The sequence below is a fragment of the Pavona decussata genome, unplaced genomic scaffold, assembly GCF_977016875.1.
Source record: "Pavona decussata unplaced genomic scaffold, jaPavDecu1.1 SCAFFOLD_94, whole genome shotgun sequence".
Classification (NCBI taxonomy): domain Eukaryota; kingdom Metazoa; phylum Cnidaria; class Anthozoa; order Scleractinia; family Agariciidae; genus Pavona; species Pavona decussata.
In genome coordinates, this window is record NW_028145511.1 from 502,747 (window position 1) to 529,453 (window position 26,707).

The 26,707-nt window shown below is 39.5% G+C and overlaps 3 protein-coding genes across 3 annotated transcripts; 2 read left to right on the top strand and 1 right to left on the bottom strand.

Moving 5' to 3' along the window:
• Positions 1 to 1,212: 1,212 nt before the first annotated feature.
• Positions 1,213 to 14,933, bottom strand: LOC146473223 (mediator of RNA polymerase II transcription subunit 17-like). The gene is made up of 14 exons (XM_085118456.1): positions 14,788 to 14,933; positions 13,627 to 13,794; positions 13,306 to 13,441; positions 12,184 to 12,379; positions 9,923 to 10,114; positions 9,217 to 9,314; positions 8,487 to 8,558; positions 7,543 to 7,617; positions 6,690 to 6,889; positions 5,763 to 5,819; positions 5,149 to 5,286; positions 3,486 to 3,600; positions 2,373 to 2,521; positions 1,213 to 1,795 (listed from the first exon to the last, which is right to left on the bottom strand). The coding sequence occupies exons 1-14, from the start codon at positions 14,916 to 14,918 to the stop codon at positions 1,588 to 1,590; spliced, it is 1,935 nt and encodes a 644-aa protein (XP_084974582.1). The 5' UTR covers positions 14,919 to 14,933; the 3' UTR covers positions 1,213 to 1,587.
• Positions 14,928 to 22,408, top strand: LOC146473224 (uncharacterized). Its single transcript, XM_085118455.1, has 2 exons — positions 14,928 to 15,041; positions 18,436 to 22,408. Exon 2 carries the CDS (start codon positions 18,686 to 18,688, stop codon positions 21,875 to 21,877), a length of 3,192 nt encoding a protein of 1,063 aa, XP_084974581.1. The 5' UTR covers positions 14,928 to 15,041; positions 18,436 to 18,685; the 3' UTR covers positions 21,878 to 22,408.
• A 1,378-nt stretch (positions 22,409 to 23,786) lies between these two features.
• On the top strand, positions 23,787 to 26,707 carry LOC146473225 (tRNA-splicing endonuclease subunit Sen34-like). Its single transcript, XM_085118473.1, has 2 exons — positions 23,787 to 24,006; positions 24,930 to 26,707. The coding sequence occupies exon 2, from the start codon at positions 24,992 to 24,994 to the stop codon at positions 26,297 to 26,299; it is 1,308 nt and encodes a 435-aa protein (XP_084974599.1). The 5' UTR covers positions 23,787 to 24,006; positions 24,930 to 24,991; the 3' UTR covers positions 26,300 to 26,707.

Here is a 26,707-nt window from a genome sequence, read left to right on the forward strand (position 1 = left end):
AGGTTTTGTTTGAGATAGCGTTTGTTTTTTCTTGTCCTTGTTGGTAAATTGTTATTGATAAGAATTCCGTGATTAGAAAACATAAAGGAAAATTATGAATAAAAGTGTCACCAAGTTGCATCAACACCATTGCATTCTTTTGTGCGACAGAGAAGTCATATCAACAACTCCTGCTTCGACAGCCGTCTTTTTTAATCAGAGGTTCCAGACACCTCGAAACAATAAAACCTCCTGGCCGCTTTCATCTGTTTCTCGGTGTTTTGAACCTCCGATGAAACACTCGCACCATTGTTGATGTTTTACATAAAATCTCTTTCATATTCATCTTTCACGGGTATATTATGAGCTCACAATATGACCAGCTCCCAGTTGGCTTGATAGCTCAGTTGGTAGAGCACTGCACCGGCATCGCAGAGGTCATGGGTTCGAATCTCATTCAAGCCTGAATTTTTTCAGGCTTTTTTCGCAACTGCTTAAGTTGCGTACTAACTGCGAGGATCTTTCTTCTATTTGAAAAAATCTCTTTTGAGAAAAGCGCTAATGAATCCATTGGCTATGCAATTTTTATAGCACTTGCATGTAGTCGGTAAAATCTGATGGTCAAACGGTGCATGGCCCACTCACCGACATTTACATGCAGGAAGACAGAAGAAGCGGATAACATAAAGTATCAAGTCATTCAGGAATGATTGGAGTGGAATTTGTCAAGGCAAACATCGACGGATAGAGTGAGTTTCAAAAGAATGTCGTAACACCAGAACCAAAGTAATTTCTCTAGTCAATCACGTCAAACGTAAACAATGCATTGAACCAATCAGAATTCGAAGGGAATACACGTAACAGGCGCCAAGCGCGGGAAAACGCGTGCGAGAGATTCACGATTGGTTTTGGTTTTTAATTCTCATTGGTTGATAAAGTGGCCAGAGTTTTGTCAACCAATCACGGAAAGTATGACAGAGCCTAGTAAAGCAAAACCAAAGCAAACGAGAAAGTATTTCCGACACTCAAGTGAAAACCGCTCTTGCCCCTTCATTTATTCGGGCACTTATCGCGCATGTCGTACAACTACCCAGAGCCCAGAGCTTACAGCATCCACTTGTCTGGTTTAAAAGCACGTGGTGGAAGCCACACAGCTGGGAGCCAGGAGAAAAGGTTTCCATTAAAACCGGCCTAAAGAGAACGTGGTAAACAGCAAAAGAAGACGATCACACAAATGTTTAAAAACAATTTAATGACTTCTTCTTTTTCTATTATTTGATACTGTACATTAAGATGCGAATACTTGGATTTCATTTTCTCGACAGCCATTAACAGGCCGTTCTAACGCTGCTTGTTGGGCGACACCGGTGAAGACATAAGTCCGGTTGCACAAAGCATCTTAAGAGAAGTGACAGTTTTTAGCGAGCATTTTCTGCGTTATAAAATATTTTTTCTCGAGCGCTATATTGGATCACTCGGCGGTTTACTGAGAACGGAAACAACCAAAACGCCAGAGAATCCTTTGGCATGTGAGAGAACGACTACAAAAACTGCCACTTGTCTTAAGTTGCTTTATTCAACTGGGCTCTGGAGACGTATTTACGAGTATCAGTACATTTCAATAGCCAGTAACAGAAACAGTTTCTGTACAAAAGTTCTCCCCGGCATCTTTGCATAGTGCACCTCCTTGAAGTCTCCACCTAAGCTCCCCCAGTTCATGCTCCCTAGTAACTCTGGTGCCACTCCATTCGGAACCTGAGGGCGCCTGACAAGAATAGTCACACCGCTGGCCGGTCCTGTGCGGACTGCAATAGATCTGAAACAAATAAAAGTGACGTAAAATCATTTTCGGGGTCTTTTGAATTTGGCAAGCGAAGAGTTCGCCTACTTATTGCGTTCGACGTAGAAAGAACGCACTCCTAATACAGATTGGAGTCGAGATTGTATGGGACAGTGAATCAACGAATGAATGAATGGCATCCCCCGCAGATTTTGCAGGGGCGGATGACATCATCACCAACTTGGCAAAGGAGAGAGAGCCTGGGATCGAGATCATCGAACGCACTCCCCAATCTTTGATTATTACGAGTTCTACATTTGAGCGGTTTCAATTGAGAGTCGTAAAACCAAAACCAAATTAATTACTTTGGTCAATCACAACCGACGTAAGCAGCGCAATGAACCAATCAGAATTCGAAGTAAATACAAGTAACCGGCGCCAAGCGCGGGAAAACTCGTGCGAGCGAGGCACGATTGGTGTTGGTCCTGATTGGCCGAGAAAGCGGCGCGAGTTTTGTTAACCAATCACAGGGCGTAGTAAAGCAAACCAAGGCAAATGCAAATTACTTTCGACACTCGACTGAAAACCGCCCTAAAAGGGTATTAATACTTACTTAGCGCCATTAGGCGATTTTACCATCAGTCCTCCAAGGTTACCCTGTCGCTCTTTTGGCCCAGTACCCACGTGACGACTACAGTGGATCACGTGCCAGCCCAGGCTCTGCGCAACTGATTGGGCCACTGACAAGCGATGATTGCAGACCTGTAAGAAGAGTTAAAGCATTTTTGACATCAGCTGATTGCTTGGTTGGTCGTGGATAGTAGCTCTCAGACGGTAAAAATACCGAAATCAAATGATTCTCAGCAAGACGACTTCGGGATATTATCTGACCCTGAAATGCTCTCGACCTTGACAACATTCATTCACATTACCTTGGGGTCTTGTCACGTTGGCTTTCCAACAACATTAATATTGATAGACACAGGCATACTTGGATAAAGAAAATCCAAGTTCTCCCAACAGGAGTCGAACCTAAGACCTTATGATTACTAGCTATGATGCTCTATAACCAAGCTACAGGAGACTCGTGGGAGCTAAGGCCATTAAACTATGAGGTTCATGTGACAAACATCCTGCATACTGCTAGGATTGGAATGTCATGTGCTGCATATGCGCAATGAAATAAATGTAATGGAATATGTTAAGCGTGGTCAATAAATAAGAATGATGTATAATCAGTAAATGACACAGGCATACTCGGAAAAAACATCTGAGTGTTCCTATCAGGAGTCGAACCTAAGACCCTCTGATTACTAGTTCGGATGCTCTATAACCGAGCTACAAAAAACTTGTGGGAGCTAAGGCCATTTAACTAGGTTCATGTGACAAACATCCTGCATACTGCTAGGATTTGAATGCCAATGAGTGGCACATGTGAAACAAATCTATGTTACGTTTTTAACCTAGGTAGTGAGTTAATGATAAGTGACACAGGCATACTCGGAAAACTGACTGAGAAAATACATCCATCATTATATCTTATTCACCAGGCTAAGCACATGACATCACGTTTCTTCCACAACATTAATACAACATTAATATTATTGAAATAGCTATATGCAACATTTTGTATGCAAATTCATGGGTGGACACAAGGTACATGGAAACTGCATTTGACATTGCACTGGAACAACAAATGCTAACTACAAATGGTAATGTATCTAACCTGGCTAAGAATAAAATCTTCAAGATCTTGAGCATGATTAGATAAATCTAATGTCATTCCATCATCGTTAACAGCATGGATCCCTTGCACTCCTAGATGCAGCTGAAAAGATGATCTAAAAGCCAAACAGCAAATCAATTAATCAATCAATCAGGCCTGCAATAATTGGCAATAACAATAACACTCAAACTTCTGTGGAGCATTTATATGGTGAAACAGGCCAACCAACAAAGAAATTACTGCTAAAGGGAACCTCTGCTCTGAAAACAAATGGACGGTAAATTGTTGGAAATAGTGTCTAAATTCTAACTTTTAGTTTAAGAAGTAGAAACAACATTCAAGTGTGCTTAAAAGCAGATATGATTGTCACCTATTTTCGCTTTTAAATTTCCCATGCGCGGCCATCTTGGATTTCACGACACCATTGCGTTGCCGTTATTGTTAGTAAACAGAGGTTCTTTAGTGTGAAACAATAGAGAACAATAGCGGCAACGCAATGACGTCATGAAATCCAAGATGGCAATGCTCAGGAAATTTAAAAGTGAAAATCATATCTAATTTTAAGCACGCTTGAATGTTATTTCTACTTCTTAAACTAAAACTTAGAATTTAGACACTATTTCCAATTTACCGTCCATTTGTTTTCAGGGCAGAGGTTCCCTTTAGTGCATAAAAATTCGATGACTTGTTCCATTTTTGTTCAAATTGGGTGTACTTTAAAGTCTGGCCTAAAAATGTACACAGGCCCTTTTTGCACTCAGCCCTTCAATGTTTTTGTGAAAATTCCCCTGCGAGTATCCGGGCTCGAGACTAACAGTAGCTAACCAGCCACAGACTAGTAAATATTCAGTTTTGGACAGTAAGTTTTGCTCTCTCACTAGCCATTTTGGCTGGTAAAAATTGTACAGCAATGCAAGATCAAACAAAAAACAAAAATTATTAACGCGACTCGAGAGAAGGGAAACTAATTAAAACAAAGACTGTTGGCTGATTTCACAGACTTCACTGCTTTAATTAAAATAAGAAGTCAAACCAGTTATAATGGAAGAAAACGATTCACTTTTCCAAGTTTTCATGTTACAAAAGACGACATATGGCAGAATATTTATATTCTTCCTGCCACATGTAAATGAAAAGTAAATTGTTTTGGCTAGTAAAATCAGACCTGTTACAGCTACTAGCCACTGTTAATAACATAGCTGGAGATGTTCTTGTAGAAAGTGTGAATCCATTTAAGGATACTCGGGCCAAAGTTCATGAGGTCTAGCACCTTGAAAAGGTAATCCCATTCTAAGGAGTCAAAGGCCTTTTCAAAGTCTAAGAAAAGTATCATACCCTCTTTATGTTCACGTTGTTCAATTATATCTGAAATTACACAGATGTTTTTGCCGATATATCTACCTTTGATGTATCCTGTCTGATCCCGCTCTATCAAATGCGGAAGAACCTTCTCTAAACGCCTTGCAATACATTTGGTTGCTTATTTATAATCTACATTTAAAAGCCTGATAGGGTGCCAGTTTTTCTATTAAAAATTGTGCTGTTAAAAAAAAAAAGCTACTAGCCCCTGGGCTAGTGAGCTAAGAAGTTAGCCTCAAACCCTGAAGTATGGATCTCCAGTGCCTTGCCGCATAACTGTTACCCTCTCACATACAGTACTAACCTTGCAGTATGTCCAACCTCCTGAGATGTGATATGAATGGTAGCTAATGAAGTTGTGTCGCAGCCAATAACACTCCAGTGACAAGTGATGCACGGATCAGATAGCCGTGACTTCAGTGAATCAACCACTTCTACAGTCCTATTGACATAAATATATAATTATGTTATACGGTTAAAATTTTTGTTTGGTTTGGAAATTATCAAACCAGTTTTGGTGGTTTTGACCTTGTCAAAGAGCTTAATTAGTTACACCTGCCTTTGTTATCGGTCATGGCTCTTGTCAGTGTCAAGTTTTCCCTGGGTCAACATATTGTACTTCTTTCATTTCAAAGGTCATTTGGGGTCTCTCTTTGACAGCTTTACCCACCCTTACCTCCCAGGGAGGGGGGGGGGGGGTTATTTCTTCTCGTGCTTGTCATCAATATAGTTTGTTTTGCCCCAAACTCCTCTGCAGTGTATTTCTTGGTGTGGACTTTAATGTTTACCTTCTCTTGCCTTACATTCATGATCATCATAATATGGAACAGGGGAAACTAAAATTTAGGCTGGTTGTAAAGTTTCAAAACAAATGTACACCACAGCATGCAACAAGAAGTGTCAGGACCTACCACCTACCTTTTCTGAAGGACTTTATGTCTTGAAATATTAAGCACTGCTTCTAAAAGACCCTCACTGCCAAGACAAAAGAACAGAAAACAACTAGGTTAACAATACATGAATTACCATGTTTCAGGAGCTTTTACCCTGGAGGCTTTAATTGAAGCATTGCATATCATTCTTCAAATTAAAGAGAAAAAAAAACAGTCCTTACAGACCTTCCTCATTTACCATAAAATTAGTAAAAAGGCCAAGTCTGAGTCTTGTGAAGTCTGATAAGTTTATTAACGTTTGTATGAAGACAGGCAAGTTTTGCACAAAATCTGCAAAAATTCCTGAAGTTTTGTAACTACATCTTCCCTATTTTTTTAAAAGACAAGACTCTGTTGTCAAATTTTGCCTTCATTGCTAATTTTAAAGTGCTCTTTCCAGCAGTATCAACGGTTGTAACTAGTGAGTTATGTAATGTTTAAAAAAATGAGCAGGAGTGTTTTATCGGGTTTTAAACCACAAGGCGCAGCCAAGTGATTTTAGACCCAATAAAACACGTGCTGTGAGTTTTTTTTGAACAGCTTCAAAAACATTCGTGGAAAAGCGTGTGTCAATAGAGTTCATAACAATTATGCTTTTGTGAACATTGGAAATAGGCATACGAGAAAAACACCGCATACTAATGGCGAGTGTTTTATCAGCTGATAAAACACCGCATACTAATGGAGAGTGTTTTATCAGCTGATAAAACACCACATACTAATAAGGAGGAGGTTTATTGATATAAAGTCACTACACGTGATGTATTATCGACCATTTGATAGGTCAATGGGCTTATGAATTATTAATGAGTTTCTGAAGTATGTATGAAGTGAGCACTTTACATGCAAAGATGGCCATGTATTTAATTATTATTATTTTACCTACCACACAGGACATCTACATTGTACACACCTTTGTAGATCTGGAGCGACCTCAGCTGCCGTCAGTCCTGATGCCCCGGCCAGACACAGCCTTTTGCTGCCTCCCTGCATGGGATAGGCAGTAACAGGTCGAGGGGTTGGCAGTGCATGAGCCTGATGATGACGCTTTCGGAGGAGAGAGTGAAGAGCGTACTGCAGAGACTGGTCAGAAGGCACTGCATCCTGGCTTACCTGTTTCATCGGAAATATTTAGAGAGGTTAACGCCAAGAAAGGTGTTAGTTTTTGTGGTTTGAAGTGAAAGCTCAAAATAATAATTATTATTTATAATATTTATTGAAGGGCTCAGAGCAAAACCAACCTATAGTGCATTTCAGATTGCTTTTTGTTGTTTCAGCTCAGATTCACCAAAGGTTTTGCATGTGGCCTTGAATTTCCTCACGAAACATTGCTCCAATGTTTTATCTCAGTGCTGCTTTGCGCCTTCATTTGCAATAAAAACCTATGATTATGGGAAAGATTTCTGTTTTCCTCACAAAACAAAGCGCAAAGCAGCGGATACATGATTGTATAACATTGGAGCAATATCAGTTTCCTGAAAGAATTCAAGGCCATATGTAAAAACTCCAGTGAATCTGAACTTAAACATCAAAAAACGATCTGAAATGTGACGTAGGCTGGTTATGCTAAATGAGCCCTTCATTACGTCTCATGATTGTGTCACATATCATACACTGTAGGTGTGGATCATGAAACAATCGTGAGACAAAAATAATGATTAATTTTAAGCTATCTAAAAGAGTTTGAGGTTATTTTATATTTAGCAAATGAAAACTGTTACGTACATGTAGATATTTACTTCAAACCAGTTTGCAAATTAATGTACCTTTGAAACATGTTCCTTGTCCGGATCATTTTTCCGTGAAATGTATGTTATACAAAGATCTGTTCCAGGAAAAATCTGATTCACAAAAAATACTCATGATTACACATTCAGAATTTATAGCACTTCAAACATAATAATTATAAACAGTTGAACCACCCTGTGTAATCTACTCTTGAAAGCAAAACCTCCCATCAGTGAAAAATTAATACCAAAATATTAACATTTGAATCATTATTAAATAAATATTATTTGGAACCTCTCGCAAGCAACCACCACAACCTTTTTGGCTGGTGGTTTGAAATTTTTTTATTGTTTTAAACCTCACATGAGAAACCACTTGATACAGGATCAAAATCAAAGTCACAGAAAGGAAGGGTGCTTATCTAATAGAATTAGTACAAGAAATGTTACCAAATTCTCCAAATTCATGAAAATTTACTGAACATTGTGAAATATCACCCTTCTAAAAATCATAATAATAATAATAATAGTAATAGTAATAATAATAATAATAATAATAATAACAACTACTTATATGGCGCTTATCCAGTTCTGTTCTAAGCGCTTTACAAAGTTTTAAAAAATCATATCTGTTTAAAATAATTCGAAAAAAGATGAGTCTTAAGTTTACGTTTAAAAAGATTTAAATTGTCACAAGAACGGATGTCGACAGGTAGTTTGTTCCAGAGTTCTGGGGCTGAAACAGCAAAAGCTCTGGAGCCATACGACTTTAGATTATAGTTGACATGGCACAGGCGAAATGCGTACGACGACCGGAGCGTTCTTGAAGTTGAATAGCGGCGTATCAGGTCTAATCATGAAACTAAGGGGTCCTCAAAACATTTCCAAAATATAAAGGTATTTGTGAGATGATTCAGCAGTGCTTTTGTTAGCAAGGTTCAAGACTTGATAATGTGTTTGGAGCTAAACCTTTTCACACCCACCTCTGCTCTGATTTCATTTGCCATCACAAAGTGTGGTCTGCTTTCTTTTGTGTTATATGCTTCTTGCGAGAGCTGGAATAAACCAGATCATAATGTCATGTCTACATCATTGAACAGTTTTTACAACCAGGAAACCCTAACAAACATCAAGACAATAATTTTCAACAAAAACAGCTGGGGACCATATTGTTGTTGTCGTTTTTCAGCTACAAAAGAGGGCCTTTTATTTAAGGAGGGAAAATTATTCAAATGAAAAAATTGTTTCAGATATTCTTGCTTTTAATCAAACCTCGTAACTTTTAATTTTTATTAAAGCAAAATGATTAGCCATTAAAACAGAATTATAGAGAATTGGATCATTGTATAATGCAATTCATAATCTAATTCCAGGGATTTAATTGGTTTATCAGACATGGTATATGAGCCATTATACTATTGCCTGAGAAATAGCGACCATTAAAATATTGTCTTCTGGTTGTTCTTGCAAAGCAAAATCAGCGAGATATAGCAATATTTCTTGTTTTTAATAAAACATTATTAATTCCACTCCCGCTTATTGGATATGAGATGATTATAGACAACTCAGCACTACCTGCCTCACTGGCTGTCTATCATTTGATATCCAACGCGCTCTCATGAAATAATAAAGTGACGATTACTAATTGGGTTGGAAACGTAATCAACAATCGACAATAACAACAACAGTAACCTGTGAATCTATTTATCTCACCTGAACAAAAAGTTCTTTACAAAACAAGTTGGACTGCGCTGACTCCAGCTTTCGTTGCCAGGACGGCATAACTGTTGACAGGTTGTCACGGTAACCACCTAATAGAAATGTGTAAAAAATTAATCCTCATAAACTTAAAATAAGTAGGAGGTTACTACAACAGTTTCAAACTGCTTGTTTTATGCTTGACTTCGGCTTCTTCTTCTTCTTCTTCTTCATTTTTTTTTTGGGAGGGGGGAAGGTTAATAGTAAGCTTAATGTTTCAATTTTATGCCATTGTGAACGCTCATTGAGTATTAATATCCTCCCAAAGGAAGCACTAGTATCAAGAACAATAATTGTTCTTAAGTAAAACATGTACAAATTATGAAACAATAATGCTTTATGACACAGTTGGTGGGCACTAACATGCTGTCATCATCATCATCATCATCATCATCATCATCATCATCATCAGTGTCAACCTCACTGTTGTCATCATCCTTTACTACCCGCCTAGATTAGCTCTAGCTACTTGCGGGTTAGTGTTGTCTTTGAATTTTATGTTAAACATTTTTTAATAAACTTGAAACTTGAGAACTTGAAACTTGAAACTTTATACACTCAGCGTCAAATACAGTGCCAACAAAGTTGGCCTAAAGTACAACTAACCAAAAGAAGACCTTGCAGTACATAACTGGACTCAAAAAAGAGTTTGAATACTTACCTCTCACAGTGGCAGTTTCTATCTGCTCTCCAGATGTAACAATAGCAACTCTGAGTTCTGCCTTCCCCTCCAAATCACTACCAACTGTCACCTCTAAAGCTCTGCTAAGTGCCATGGACTGTTCAGCACTGTCCTCAGCTTTGGTCGCTTGAGTGACTTCAAATAATCCTGGATTTCTGAACTGTGAACCAGCTGTACAGAAAAAATGACCCTTAGTAGTAGACAATGTACACAATACATGTACAAAGGCTTTGACTGTTCACAAACAGATCTCTTAAATCTTCAGTTTGGTGCAACCTGTAATTAAAGGGCTGATGCCAGCTCTTTAACCCCTTAACCTCTAAATATCAAAGAACAAATTTTCTATCTTGTCCCCATAGTGTTCTTATAAAAGTACTGGGTCAGGAAATTATTACAATATCTTGGGTGATCATACAGTAAATTCTCATGACCTCTGGGGTCAAAAGGTGATTTGGACGCTCACATTTAGAGGTCGTGAAAAATTTGACAAATCATTTTGTTTCAAAATTCTTGGTATAGTTTGATAGCCAGCTCAATCAGGGTTGTAGCTAAAAAATTTGTCTGCCGGTTAGCTGAGAAATTGAGCCGGCTAAAGAAGGCGCCAAGTGCCTTCTACCATCGGCATAGCCGACGGAGGGGTAGGTATGGGAGGGGGTCACCCCCTCCCATTAGGGGGGTAAGGGGGGGCCTCCCCAGGAAATTTTCAAAATTTTAATTCAATTTGGTGCACTCTGGTGAAATCTAGGGGCTCTTTTATGCAAAAAGAAACAACCATTAAAGAGAAGGTCAGCTGTGGTGCCGCAGTTTGAAACGTGTGGTACGGAGATTCACCCTGAATTTATTCAAAATTTTCTCCCTCGCTTTGACGTTTACATATTTCCTTCGTGTGGCTTTCGTTGTTTGGCGTTCCTTGACGGCTCTCTACCAGGTCTGTTCACTGTGCCCCTAAGGAGAATGACAGACCCTCTGAGTAGACAGTGCTTTGTTTTACTTCAGTTTACCAATCTATGCTGTTTTCTTAATTCTCTTTTTGGTGAGCTCACTAGAAGAATAGTTCTTTATTTAAACACGGTAAAATCCATCAGGAGTATAAAAATTAGAAATAACCTAACTCTCCTAAACAAAATTCAAAACCTAACTACAACTAATCTAATCTAACTAAAACCCGTTTTTCATGAATGCCGTGTATACTCTAACGTTAAAAGTGAAAATACGTGCGTAAGATTTTCAATATTTAGTTAACATTAAAGTAATGAGAACGAAAGCTACATCGCTTTCCATTCATTCCGAAAAGATAAGTGCTATTACGTTTGCACTAGAATATCAGAAAATCGATTCTTATAAAGCTTAGCACTGCAAACAAAAGAGCTGTCCACTCGGTCGTTCAGCTGTTCATCCAGTTTCGCGGGTTCGTTCACTCGGTTTCTCGTTCGTTCGTTTTCGCAGGCGAGCACTCGGCGGACTGTTTACGTCTCTGGTTTTTGGTTTCTGGTTTGTTCAGTTGTTCCTCCGTTTGCCCAGTTCTTCTTGCTATTCATGAGCATAAGCATGTTATAAACAATAAAATTTAACCAATTAAAAGCTGTATTAAAACATTACGAAGAAGTTCCTCATCCTTCTTCTTTCTCCGATCTGACACGAATACCTGGTAACAAACTCGTTCCCAATCTTTTGCAACGCCTTGAATGCGGCCACCAAGCTTCGTGTTGACAAGATGGCGGACGCAGAAAACGGAAAGAGGACATGGTAAACAAGTTCTCTAAACAAGACTTTATTTTTATTTCTTTATGGCATCGATACTCAAAGTAGTCAGGAGTTTATTCAACCTTTTCACATAAAATATATTCTTCTAAATCGAACTATTGCTAGTGGGTAACTAAAGAACTGTTCATTGCCCTTTTAACCGAGTGTTTGCCACCCAAAATTCAGCCGGCGATGACCTCTTTCCCAGCCGGCGAATTTCGCCGGCAGCCGGCGCTTAGCGACAACCCTGCTCAATAAGCTTTAATTTGGCCTAGGGGTTTAGGTATCTACAGTTTAAACCGGACGCTCTACATCGCTTGGACACAAGACACCTTTAAAGGTATACGGTAACCTTAATACACAGTCAGGTAGTTTCATAACTGGCTCAGGTGAGAACTCCATGTTGCTCCAGTGTGATCTCATTTCTCTTCATCCAGAAGGGGATAGATCATGTGACACTGTACAAGGTTGTATTCAGTATTGGGTGCTAAATTTACCTGATCGGTATGTCAAATCTCCCATTATGGATGCTCCTGTTCTTTTTAATCTCCATCTCTTTCGTAACATCATGAGTTCAGAGTGGAAGTCCTTTACACCACTACCCTGTCCCATGCTATGATCTGACCTTTCCTTCACAGCATCCTCCATTCTCTGGGCTCCTCGAAGGAGGACATCTGCAGCACTGGTTAGATTCTATAGAAAAATGTGCCGTCAATTACCGGTATATCAAATAATCAGTATTCAGTTATGGTGAAGTTGGTTGTTACAAGTAGCAAGGCTACTGCCTAACAGAAGTCCGGTAGCCTGGGATGCCCACGAAAATGGTCTGGGTGCCTAAATGCTTTGCAGCAGCACCTAACACTTTTACATTTTGGGATTTTTACTTCTTGGCTTTTGGCATTGTGGGCTCCTTGTCATTTTTCTAAAGGCAACAACCTTGCAAGTAGTCATGTGCCATCATGCGGGTAACATTTTAAGCTCGGCCATGAACAACAAAAGTGTAATGTTCAGTATATTAACGCCAAGTATCACAAAAATTTGATGTCATTTCAAAACCCAAAAATGTTGTTTGACAACAGAAACAAAAAAAAATAATTGTCTAGTTTTGTTATAGTGCAATAAAACTGTTGATTAGTGCCTCTGGCCAGAGACAGAGTATGTTGGAATGGATTGAAACTTGAAAAATGTTATGCTAATACAGCTGTATTTTTCAAGTTTTAATTTTGTATTTTTGTTTCCAAAATGTACTAGAACAGAGTACGAGTTGTTCCTGTCAAAAATTGAGCTGATTTCTCTCCTCTCATTGTCCTAGAATTATTTTGAAGCAAAGTGAAAGTCTTATTATTTTCACCATTGTTAACAAAAGAGGTCAAAAATCCCATGATACTTCCCCTTTAACAAGCACATGTATGTTACAAGCATGTGACAAAGAAAGATACGAGTCAGTGTTCTCTAACTACTGGGCTACAGCTGCTCTCTGCTGACAAAGGAATCAAGTAAATGGTCTCGCTTGCCATTCTATTGGTAGTAGTGCACTAAAAAACACAGAATTATATGTAAATTATGTACTGATGGTACAAACATAAACATATTAATATTTTGTTTTTTATATACTGTACCTTCTTTTTGGTAATGAGAGAGAGTGTTGGTTTAGCAGTGGCTTGGTTCTGGGAAACTGGATCCAATACCAGGTATTTCTTGTCGCGTACTACATTTAGCACATCTGATAATACACAGATTTCTGTTAACGATTTCCTGTGTATAGAGAGAATAATACAACTTAGAATGGAGATACAATGTACCAGAATTCTTAAATTTTTTGTTTTCTTGTGCTAACTAGAGCTACCGTTATTTATTCCCTACTAGGATTACAAAATTTAAAACAAAATGAATTCCAGTAGTTGTACTCAAATGACACCATCATGAAAGTGGCCTGTTACCTCAAGTTTTCTCTGACAGAATCCCACGGCCAAAGAGATGGCTGAAAGGTTACCAGTGACCTCTCCTCGTCCTCCTTCTCTTTGTCGACCTCTTCATGCCCTTTCACATCTGATAAAAAGTCAATCTTGTGTGCCAACTTAGCCAGCTTCTCTGACATGGACAGCTGCCTGTCAGAGATAAGATTATGAGATTAAAGATCATATATTGACGGAATCCCAAGGTCCTCAAATGCTCAGTAGCAGTTTGGGCAAAAACAACCAAGACCACATGCCAGTATATACCTTGAAGGCAGTGAAAAAGGTTGTTGTACCTGCTTTGTCCCAAACCCAGTTAGCATTGTCTGAGGAGGGGGGGGGGGGGGGGGTTCAATGACTGGTGTACCAGGGTGCATTCTGTGCACGTCCCACACTGAAGATATGTCGAGAGTTTCAGAGTTCTACACCAAGCAGCTATAAACCACCTAATAGACTCTAAATCTTACACCAGGAGAGAAATACTGGATATTTTTGGATAACAACAGTCCATTCAACGGCAGAAGTTTACAAAATCCTAGGTAATCTTATGTCAGGTACTACATGTACCTCCACCTTATGCTGCTTTACGCCAAAGACCACAATTGTGCGCCAGTACGCCAAGTGATCTAGAAACCCACGCTAAAGATCTTTGGCGTAACCTACATAAAATGCAGTCAGGCAGTGGTGTATAAGGTCCCTGGATCCCTTAAATTCAGAAATTACTATCTGGATCATAACTTGGTAAGCTGGTGAATTTGCTCAGACACAATCTTGCCCACAGGGGAATTAACTCACCTGCACCATATAATCACTCAGAAAAGGGAAACAGTCAAATTTGGCATCATTAGCAGCTTACATGTATCAATTGGCAAATATGTTATTACTTTCAATTTGTCTCACATCTCATTGCTGGTGTTTTGGAGAGAATTTCTCCCTTTCTTCATGTGGGTAAGTTAACTGTTAACTGGTTACCGGAACTATTTCAAATTTTCTTTAGAGATAAAGAGATCACTGACATTGACAGCTAAGAGGAAGGGCAAATGTTTCTATGTACTGATCTAATCCGACTTTAGAATCACTCAGAAATCGCAACTTCCAATGGTCAAGCAGGCACCATATTACCCGGATCAAACTGCTATTACTTACGGTACATATTTCTCTTGTCCATCTCTAGAAATCTCTTCCACCTCGTTTTCTAGAAGACTTTCAATAGCAATGTCTACAGCCAGACGAGACGCCATTTTGAATTCGGGCAAACATGATGCACTGTTGCGCATGCTTGGCTCCACAGACGCTTGCTTGTGGTATCGCGGGCTCTAACCATGCCCGCCTGCAAAAACAATATGGTGGAAAAACAGGTGTTAGCGGTACGGAGGGGTTTCCTTGTGGGCGCCTAGGAGGTAAGCTTAAATTCACTGCTTGGGAAAAAATGAGATCATTTAAACAGTGTGTAACTTGTGTATTTAGTACACAGAAGCAATGTTTTCGTCGTTGTCTCATTCAACACTAAATCCTCCGCGATTCATCAATGTCTGCCTGTTGTCAACAGGTGTGGTTGAAAATGTATTTCCGCCTTTCAAAAAAACTCCGCACCCGCTTTTCTCGTTATTTTTCTCTTATGAGAATGTTTTGCATACTTTTCATTCGCCAAAACCCAAAGCATGAGAAGGTAAAAAAATATATATTAAATCAAAAATTTTATGACTGAAATTAAGGGAGATCAGTATTCGTACGTGCAAAATGCTTTGGAAATGTTGGTTTTAGGCTTGGCGTTCAAAACTGTAAAGCTCAGAATCCAGATCTTTTATTCTTCTGAGAGAATGCAAAGATCTTATATAAACTTAAATAAGATCTTTGGTGATAAAGTGAAGTAAAAAACACTGCGAAGTTTCAAATGAAGCCACGATTTTGTAAGCTTATTTTAATTCAAATTAATTATACCGGCCACTGTGATAAAGAACTATACATTACATCCCCCAAAGCACAATTTCTCCTGTGCCATTATTGTTGCCGGTCACATTCTGTTTGAAAATACTGATAGCTTGTTATGGAGTTTATTACTTTCAGTATAGAAGTATTGTCTAAGTTAAGCCTTAAAAAGCATCAAAGGTGTTTTGATCCAAAGATTGAACAATGATTCTTCAACGTCGTTCTAATTGTAAGAAATATATTGTATTGATCAGACCTATAGGAAAATATGCTGAATAGCCACCAACATACTAAAAAGAACTAGACTACAATATACACTCTTTTTTTATATATATAAGAACGTCTAATTTTTTCATGTGTCATTTTATCTGTATTTATGCTGTTCATTTTAAAAATATTTGGTTGGAATAAAAATGTTCTTAACTGACTCTCAGCCTGGGTAATGTTCTTAGTATGTTCTTAAATTTTAGTGAATCTTACCCTCAACGTTATTATAAAAAAGGCTCTTATAAAAAAAAGAGTGTAATAAAGTAACTTAACATCTTTAGAGGAATGAACTGCTCAGTAGCCATTATTTCAATTGGTTAAATTTTGGCTTTTTTTTTTTTTGTCTTTTCAAAATACATAAAGGTGGAAGCACCTTGCACAACAGAATAAACAGCACCTGGGAACTACTTTAAATATATATATACACCACTGTTCGGGTTCCTTCAGATTATTTCCTTGGACTTGGTAATATGGTCTAGCTGTAATATTCAATAAAATTGTAACAGATTAACAGACAATGAGAGCCCATAATTTTACTGTCGCTTTGCGCATGTGATCTGAGGAACAAAGTAGGACTGCTCGCAGTCTAATAAGTTCTTAGAAGATATATATTTTTATTTTCACTAGATTTTATTCAGTAGTTCAATTACATTTTCCACTGTTGTTTTGGACTCCTTGTCAGTGGGGTTCCTCTTTCTCTTGTTTCTCTGACTTTGAAATCACATTTTGACTTAAAAGTGAGAGCATTTTATCTAAAGTTAATCATAGGGCCAAGTATTATTATTATTATTATTATTATTATTACTGAAAATTCTGTCTGATGACAAGTTATTATTATTATTATTAAATTAATTTGTTAATTTGTTACCGTGAAAGTAGCAAATCCTGTATTGCTATCACATCTATACTACCCCCAATCTCCCATTTTTGCGTGGCATTCATGATCCCACCAGAAGTGAAATTTCAATTTTTTACACAATTTAATTGAGGACAATTTTTTTTATGATGTTCATACAAGAACAAAAATGAAGATTTGATCACGTAAATTAAAAAAACTTTGGTCATGTACGTCACTTCAACGTTAAGATTAGCAGTAGTGAATCTGTTCCGTTTTAGTCTTTTGGGGGATGGTGGAACCAGAGTGTTGAGGTTTTAAGTCACATGTTGTTTATTGATCAACCACCTCATGACAGACATGAGTGTTGCTGAAAAGAATTACTTTAAAAATTTAAAAGATATAATATACATGCTGAGGTCCAAGGAAAGCCTAAACTAATCGTCAAATTCAGTTTTCTTTCAAATTACTTGACTGGTTTTTGGAAAGTATAAATAGATTTCTTTGGCTGCAGATGGCAAGCATGGAAATGGGTTCTAACTTGAAAGGAATTGGGGCCATTTTTTTTTTTTTTTTTAATATTATGTCTCGGAAAACTCCATTCATTAAAACTGGTTTTAGCTTATAATTTCTGCCTCTGAGAAAATCATTTTAATAATAAAAAAAATACCATTTCTTCCTCAAGATATTCAAGGAAGTATATTTGGACGATTTCATCATAGTAGCTCTTTTTCTTTTTTTAGTTTTTTTTTTTTTGGCTTTCTTGTGCTGGCTAGAGCTAATGTTGTTTATGTCCCACTTGGAAAATGAAATGAATTCTGGTGTTTGTAGTGAAGTGTTGGTACCATGATAATGGCCTTGCACAATTTCGTTTTTTGCAGGCATATTTATACACAATTTACCTTCCCTAGGTAATGTAGAAGTGATAACCAGTTTAAGATAAGAAATATATCAATAAATGGCCTTCAAGTTAAATGGCCGGAGATCATAACCTATTGTTTTTTCAGTTTTATTGGTAACTCAAACTGGTTATTCTAGTTACATGAGTATTGTAATATACCAGCAATTTATAAGCGATTTATCTTTTTTTGGCAAGGGAGGAGCTTTGAAATATAAATTTCAACTTATATATGAAGGCATTTTGCCAAAGTATAATCTGGAACAAGAGCATATCATTCTGTATCATTTTGTTTTTCTTTAATAACATTGTGCAAATTTTTCCAAACCTGGAACAATTATTTGAATATAAATTTCTTATATCATTTTAATGGCAAAAAGGTGCAGTATTTTGCAAATGAGAAAGTTGTTTTTCCAAAAGGGGATTCAAAATGTCTAAGAAAATTTCTTAGTTAGATTTGTTTATTTAAAAATTTTACATTAATCTGTGAGCATCTCTTGTCAATACTTGTCTTATTATTTTCCGGGCTATTTTTAGCCGTGACACTTGTCTTGGGTTTATTTCAGCACTCTGGGAGGTCACACCACCGGATAAATTGTCATTTACGCGAATAAATTGGAAAAGTGACTTGAACTGAAACAAATTATCCAAGAAACAAAGCCGAATTTGCATTCTCCTATAGGCAATTGTTTATAATAATATTGAAATAATCAAAACAAATCAAAACATGCCCCCGCGTACAATCCTTCATTTGGCACAAACTTTGAAAGGCAACCCAAATGAATGCTTTCAATGGATGATATCCTTTGTTTATTGTCTTTCTTATAAACACAATAACATTTCCTTCTTATCTATTTATTTTCAGACACATCCATTACTGAGTGAACGCCAAAGATCAGTCACCGGAAGCGATCAACTGGAACCAATAAGCTGTTGAGTTGGCGCCAAAATCGTGAGTGGAACAGCTGGAGGGTGTGCCACGTGACATGATTAAAAACAACACATTTCAACGCTATTGTGTAGGTCATTTCAAATTCAAACACGCAGTAAAATGAATCGCTGGTGATCTCAACTGTTGAAAAAAAAAAACGCTTGTGTTCATATTTGCGACCGACATGGATGGTTTGTATCTTAAAATAACCCAGGACTTCGCGCCGGATCCGAAAGAAGCGAGATTCGGTGGCAAAGACGCGCCGATGGCTGTTGAAAAGGGTGACATCATTTTTGATGTTCGCAAACGCGGTGATGGATGGATGTACGGCAAGAATTTAAACAGTGGAAAGACGGGAAAATTTCCTGAGAGTTGCGCGGCCAAATTGTCGGGGAACAAAAATGGCAGCGGATCAGACAGCCCTGATTCTGACAAGAAGGTTGACAAACCCGCTGCGAAGAACGAAACAAGCAAGCCCGCGTGGCTTCAAGACCGAGCCTCTAGCACGCCTACTGCCAAAAAAACACCAATTTACCCGAAACCTTTCGCCGGAAATATTAGGCAACCTCCAGCGAAAAGCGATGAGACGAAGGAAACGTCGGGCGATTCAGGAGTGGTGGAAGATTCACCCGAAGGCAATTATTGTAACGCTGATGACGGGCTAAAACCACCGAACCGCGACGCTCCAAAAACCGGAAATATAAATGTGAAGGACGATAAACAGAAAGAGCTTAGGAGTGTGCCGAGATCACTGGCGTCGAGTCTTCAGACGGTTAACAAACAAAAACCAGAAGCGGTTAAAGTCAGCGAGCCAGTGAAAGAGGAGAAGGAGCCTGTGAAAGCGACTGGAAGGCCGTTTAGGTTGAATTTGGGCAAGAGTGGTGAAGAGTCTAAACCCACAACTACGGAATCAAAAGCGCTTCCGAAGGTTACAAGAAATTTTCTGCGATCAACCCCCACGCCACAAAAGGCGTTGCAAGAAGATTTGGACGAGAATTACGAGCCTGTTGAAAAGAAGAGCGACAAGAGAGGACCGCTGTTGTCCAAATCTGCGCCTAAGTCGTCTCAAACGAAGAAGGATCCTAAAGCAGCTGATATTGGAACGGCTAAAATTAAACCGGTGGAGAAAACGAGCGAGGAAAATCAATCAAACGTGACCAAAACTAGCGCTGCTGGGGGTGCTGAAGTTAATATTCAAGACAACCCACTTTCGAAAGACGAAGGCAGTATTTACCAAGTTCCCGGTGTAGTTGGGCCTCCGAAACCCGTTCGTAATCTCGCGTCAAGCTGTTCAGAGTGCAACGAGCCGCATATTTACGAAGCGCCGATGCATTACTCAACACCGCCAGGGTCGCCTTCAACGGATCAGCGAGACGGCCATGAGATGAAGGTCGAGAAACCGAAAGAGAGAAAACGAAAAGGCGGCTCGACTAGTCTGAAGCCAAGCTCTTCGGTGATTAGAAAAACCAAGGAACAGATCAAGAATCGAATGGCTTCGTACGAGGACATTGAGATGGAAGGAAGGCGTTCGGAAGAGAGTTTGATGGAAGCCGAGCGCGCCGCGAAAGAAACCAAAGAAAAGTTACTCACGCCGAAGAAGCGACCGAAGATGCGCATCTTACTCGGCATGCTTTTGGGCTTATTGCTGGGTGTGTTCATGTTTTTGACTTTGTACCTACTGGCCAAATTACACGTTGTCTCTTGTGTCGTTGTTACTGTGATAATCGGCCTTGTTGTGGCAACAATCTTCGGGTTTCTCGACAAGACACGACTACAGTGCATCGTTCTACTCGTCTTTCCAAGTTTGTTCGGCTTGGGCGGGAAAATTTCTCTCTGGCTGCTTATCACGTTTTTCATCGTTTCCGGACCGATGTGTAACTTCATTGAAAATGTACGCATCGCTGCCGTGAGCCGAGGCTGCCTGATGAGCTCGGACATTTTAGCAGACAATAGCAGTGTTAATCCTTCAAGGATTGTCATTGTGAATAAGAACAATCGAGCCGTTGTGCAGCGAGTACAGAAGTACGAGAACATATCGCAAACGCTTCAGAATTACATCAACTATTCTCTATTGCTTTCATCATTTGATAGGCAGGATTCTTTGACGGGAGATAATAATTCATCATCTGGGGTAATTTGCATGAACTATCTTCGCCGTGCGCATAACATCTGCTCTTCTGAGATCAAAAACATGCACAACGAATGTACACGGTCGCCAGCGTTCGCTGGAATTGGCGATTTGAGAACAAAATGCGAGCTCATCTCGCCGAAAAACGCGTGCGATCATTTCTCGAAGGCTCACATTGCAAGCACGTGCAAAGACATAAACACCGTGAATACCAACACGTTGTTGCGAATACAGAAGATAATGAAACAGAGCCCTGAACGAATGTTAACAAAAGAAAAACGACAGGAGGAAAATCCCGCTGGTATCCCTCCAAGAAAGTTTTGTGAATTTATCGCGATCGTCGAGTTGCTTTTGCCGTTGTTATTGTTGCTGGTATTGTACGAAGCGTACAGGTATCACAAACTCTATATCTCCTGCAATGAATTCGACAATCACTACCTCACGTTCCGTTTCAAGTCCATCGAGGACATGCGCAAATCGAGCGGCGCCGCTGACCTGCTAGTACCGCTGAAGAAAGCCGAGCTCCAGCAGTTTGTTCAACCCACAGCCTGTCAACTTGCAGAGCCAGAGAAGAAAAGCTTGCTCATGTACCTACTGATATATTTAATTTACTTGCTGTTTGCATTGATGGTAATTCTCCTGGATTATTTCTTCTATGTTGTTATCACCAGGGAAGAGCCGCAGTCCAATATTTCCGAGCAGTGTGATGGAAATCTCAAGAGGCCTCGAGAACAGTACACTATCATCCTATCAACTCTGCTCGGCGTATTGTTGCTGATCATTCTCATGCAAGCCTTTGTTCTTCGTTTGCGCCGTTTGATCTCATCTCGTTTCTACCCCAGACGAGAGAGAAAACGCATCGCCTACCTGTATTACAAACTGCTCGAAGAGCGCAAGAATTTTTACAAATCTGTCATCGAGAACATGAACAACTTCTCTGAGGAAACCGAAATGCTAAACAGACTTGACGCAGTTTTGGTTCTCTGCAATAATTTCAGCTGGATCAAAAGACTGCTCGAGTTTGTAGGCGTGAATCTTCGCCGATGCGCCGTTTGTGGTGTGGGCCTAAACAGAAAGTATTTACTCTGCGATACAGAAGACTGCGATGTCATCTACTGTCGAACGTGCTTCTGGGACTTGGAAAACAAGTGTCTTGGGTGCATGCGCAGTAGCAAGATGACGTCAAGATCGTCGAGTTTCAATGGCCAATCACAAAGGAAGAAGAATGATTACGTCAAACCTGTGTGAAGATACAGGAGTCCCAGAGAAACATTTCAGCCAATCGCGATCATCTCGCACAGAATGTTGCTCTCAGCCGCTTGCTTATGCCTTGCACAGTCGCTGAAACTGAAAAAAAAAAATTGTGAATATTTAAGAAACTGAGGAAAAGGACATGGATTTTAACGTAACATGCGTCAAAAACCAACAAGAAAAGAGTCTCCTATCACTCGTTTCGCTCTTATTTAATTCTCAAGTGACAATGAAATTAGCTTTGTTTTGTTTTCGTTGCTCAGGTTTTTAAAACTACAGCTCAAACTGAACTCAGAGCGTGTAATGCTTGCAACTAGCAAAGCCAAAGAAGAATCGAGTTTTTGCCGTGTATGTTAGAGAACAAACAAAGGATAATTTTAACGATAGGAGCAAGAGAACATTTAATGCGGAAGGCAAAAATCATATCCTGCCCCCAAACATTCTATTTGCGAACTAGATTTCTCAGTTCTTTGACAATATTTCGGGGAAATCGTGTGAAATAGAGTTCAATAAACAGATAGCCCAGAATCCAAGGTACTCTGCACTCTAAAGTCAGTTGTTTCTGTGGTTAGAACGGTTTTCAATTGAGTGCGATAAAACCAGAGTAATAGGCCATTTCCGAGTTGTTGTGAACCTCGCTATGAAAGCGAGGCTAAGTGCAAATCTTTTCAATTGAAAATTAGTTTTGTATGCATATGAATAAAAACTAATTTTTTATAATAAAAACTTAGCCTCGCTTTCATAATGAGGTTCAAAGCAACTCGGAAATGGTCTAATCACAACAGCGCAATGAGCCAATCAGAATTCGAACCAAATACATGTAACCGGCGTCAAGCGCGGGAAAACGCGTGCGTGTAAGTCGCGATTAGTTTAGGTTTTGCTTCTCATTGGTTGTGAAAGTAGCGCGAATTTTTCTAACCAATCACAGAGCGTAGCAAAACAACCAAAGACATTCGATTGCAACCTGCGCTACTGGACTGATTTGCAGGGGCTTACACTGAAATACGATTTATGAATTGGGGCTGCAATTACGGTGCTAATGTCGTTCGAAGAGTACCCCTGTTTAGCAAGGCCTGAAACTATGTTGCAGAATAGGCCATTTCCGAGTTGCTTTGAACCTCATTATGAAAGCTAGGCTAAGTGCAAAGTTTTTGTTATAAAAATTAGTTTTCAAATGCAAGCAAAACTTAATTTTAGCACTTAGCCTCGCTTTCATAGTGAGGTTCACAGCAACTCGGAAATGGCCTATTGAATAACAAGTCCATTGTTCACTGGTACCAAAAAGCATTTTGGCGGCGACTATTGGTAGCATAAGAAGGAAATACCCTTGAGAGAAATATCTGAAAAACTAAGTTAAATAAAAGTCAGAGCTGTAGAACTCTTCATAGTCACTTAGCTCAAATATAGTAACGAAATCAAACCGTAAAGGTGCTAGTAAAACCCCCCAGTCTGAGTCAATTTCGTTCCTGGAGCTCGCGTTGCCCGTTTAGCCACCGATAAGGACAGCGAGAGCTTGGGAACGCGATTGTTGCTTCACAGACATGGAAATAGACACGCGTTTTCTCGAGAGCTTTCCTGGGAAAAGTGCACCTCTGGGATGGGGAATAGAAGAAGTGAAAAGAAAGGTGGTACGGACAATCTCTGCGGTTCACCACCTTGATTAATGCGGTTGACAAAAGCCTCTTTACGCAAGTGCTGACCATTTTGAATAATTACGCAGTGAACTCACACAAGTCTGGAACCGAAAAAGATCTGGAAACCGTTGTCGGGAGCTAGGGCTCGTGAACAGAAACTCGAGAATTTTTCCACAATCAGGGATAGGGAGCTATTTGTGGTTGGCAGAGAATCCCATAAAGGTCATTCACCCTTTCTTTCTCGACCTGTTTTACACTACACTAATTTGATCCAGAAACCATTGCCCTCCTGTTAATCCTAAAAGTGACTTATTATTAAAATACCGGAAGTCTGGGCTGGGATTCTATCACTCAAACAATTAATCGAGACATTTTGAGAATTAAGTAAACAGATGATAAACTTGTCATCAGACAGAATTCTCAGAAATCCAATACACCCGACTTCCCCAACCCGGCACGCCCCAGCAAATCCGGCAGTCTGGGGACGAGGCTGTTTTATCTGGGGTAAGAGAGGCAGAGACCGATACAACGTAGAATTACGGTTTAAAGGTTACTATATTTCGGCTGGCCAAACCAGCCTTCTTCAGGTATAATGAAAATTTACAGTGGGACACACGCTTATATAGCTGACAAATATTTGCGCAATAGCGGAACTACGTAAAACTAAATTGATTGACAGTAAATATGAAGCAAATGAAATAGTAGTAACAAAAAATAAAAAATAATAAAAGGAAAAAGCTAGTACATTTCTTCGCGAATATTAAGGCCATGCGGAGAGAGTGTTCTGCCTTTTGAGATTAAAAAGGCTTCCCTGGCCTTACGGATTGAGTCTCGGTTAGAGTAGACTTTTTCTATGGGGATTAATTGCATGTCGTTAGCGGTGTGGTTAGGAGCGGTGAGGAAGTGTTCTGCGGCTGTGGTGGGTTTAGATTTAGTGTTAGGGTTATCTATGGTGCGGCGGTGTTCATTAAAGCGGTCTTTTAAGCGTCGTTTAGTCTCTCCTATGTATTGTAAATTACAGCGGTTACATTGGATCATGTAGATTAGATTTTTTGTTTCACAGGTCAGGTTAGATTTGATAGGGCGCGTTTCACCAGTGGAAAAGAAGGTGTAGTTAGTGAGACCATCGGAAATGTATGGGCAAGTGGCGCAATTTTTACCGCAACGATAGGAGCCGGAAGGGAGTTGTGGGTGGGGATTAGTCGAGTTAGAAGAAAGTTTAGCCGAAACCAGTAAGTCACGTAGGTTAGGAGATCGTCTGAAAGCCACAACAGGCAAATTTGGAAAAACCTTTTTGCAGCGGTCAGACGAGTGCAGTAAATGATAATGTTTTTTTATGATGTTGGAGATGTGAGGAAGCGATGGGTTAAAAGTCGTAATAAAAGGTACACGCGTAGGTTTGTTCATGTCTTTAGTTTGTAAAGCGGGACCGCGAAGCTAAGCTCAGCGGTCTTTTCATGAAACTTCAAAATCCAATATGGCGGACGGTCAGCCAGCTTTGGAGGAGTTGAAAACTGAATCTCCAGTGAGCCTTTTTGCCTGTTATGACAAAGTTTACGTCTGGGATGCAGACGATGTCTTCAAGTTACGGTCCAAGCATCGCATAGTTGGCTCTCTGATCGGTTCGTTACCTCGCAAGCCAAGACAAAACATTGCTTTCTCGTTACCTCTTCTGCTCTCACAAGACGAAGCCACGTTGTTACTGGACAAAGGATACGCTAAAATCTTTGATGTGCCAAAAAATATCCCGACACCGTCGAGTGAGGAAGTTGAAAAGTTTAATGAGCTACGCCAGGATAGCATCGTGAAACAAATTGAACAATTTCAGAGGATGCAAGAAGAGAAGAGAAGAGAATTAGCTGAAGTTATAGAGGAGGGAAGGCGAAGAAAACGTGAAAGAGCTGTTGTAGAAGCCACAGAGGCGATAAAGGAATCAAACAATGAACTTGAGGAAGAAAGGGAAACAAAAGAGAGGAACGATTTGGATCAGTTGAATGTGGTTTCTAATGAAACCGACAACGTGAAAGCAAAGAAAGAGAGAAAGAAGGAGGCGAAACGAAAATGCAAAACGGGAACTGATGAAGAAGAAGGCGTGCTGTCAAAAAAGCTAAAGAGCGAGGAATGGAATGATGAGGCTTTCTTTCAGCATTCTGAAGATGGGGAAACTAGAAAAATGGAAGACTGCAGACAGTCAAATGTGAGTTACAACAAAAGCTGTGATATCAGTATGATTGAAAATAAAGAGGAGACATGTAGTACAACTGCTTCTCTCCAAGGAACTGAAGTTAACCTCTCCAGTACAAATACTGAACTGCAAACTGAAAACAGCTTTTCAGAAAAGACTGAAATTCCAAGCCTGTCAACTGATTCAGAAGTTAATATTGAAGAACTGAACACTTATTCAGAACTTAGAACTTTGGTCCATATTCCAACAGCGATGCCACAAAGACTACAATTTCTGCCACCTGCAAACTGGACTTATCCTGAAACAGATGGTGAAAAGCTACGTTACCGCGTGTTTTTAGACCTTTGGGAAAGGGGGTATTATTTAACATCGGGTGTCAATTTTGGAGGGGATTTCCTTGCATACCCAGGTGATCCTATGAGATATCATTCATTTTATATTGTGATTATTGTTCCCTGGGGCAAGAGGATCACACCATTCGAGATGATCTCAGCTGGAAGACTGGGTGCTAGTGTAAAGAAAACAGCACTTCTTTGTTCAGTGAATGGCGACACTGATCAAATTGTGTACACTTCTGTCAAGTGGAGTGGAATCAGCTAAATGGTGATAAAATTTAGCTCTTTCTGTCATGACATTGAATGCGTAGTATTTCTTTCTCCATTTACAAACCCCAAGTTAAAATGAGAAGCTACTAAGGTGTTACAGTGTAACGCGCCTTACCGTGGCCACCCAACAAACTTTTTTTTACAAGTTAGCCATGAAATACAAAACAACATGTTTTTAATAAATTATTTGTTGTTGCGTCACTTGCCTGTTAGACCTTGCAAGGAGGCGTGACCATCAATCAAATTCGCATATCGTGATTGGCTAACTTGTAAAAAGGGTTTGTTGGGTGGCCACGGTAAGGCGTGTCGCACTGTAAACTTGCATCATTATTGAATTACCAGCCTCACAATTATCCTTACCACACCACTGCACAATCAAACATACCAGTCTTGCAATGGGAAT

Coding starts and splice junctions, on each gene's coding strand:
- LOC146473225 (XM_085118473.1), top strand. CDS start 24,992: ATGGCGGACGGTCAGCCAGCTTTGGAGGAGTTGAAAACTGAATCTCCA.
- LOC146473224 (XM_085118455.1), top strand. CDS start 18,686: ATGGATGGTTTGTATCTTAAAATAACCCAGGACTTCGCGCCGGATCCG.
- LOC146473223 (XM_085118456.1), bottom strand. CDS start 14,918: ATGCGCAACAGTGCATCATGTTTGCCCGAATTCAAAATGGCGTCTCGT. Junction 13,442..13,626: donor TCTGTCAGAGAAAACTTGAG/GTAACAGGCCAC, acceptor CTCTATACACAG/GAAATCGTTAACAGAAATCT. Junction 9,315..9,922: donor AGAAACTGCCACTGTGAGAG/GTAAGTATTCAA, acceptor CATTTCTATTAG/GTGGTTACCGTGACAACCTG.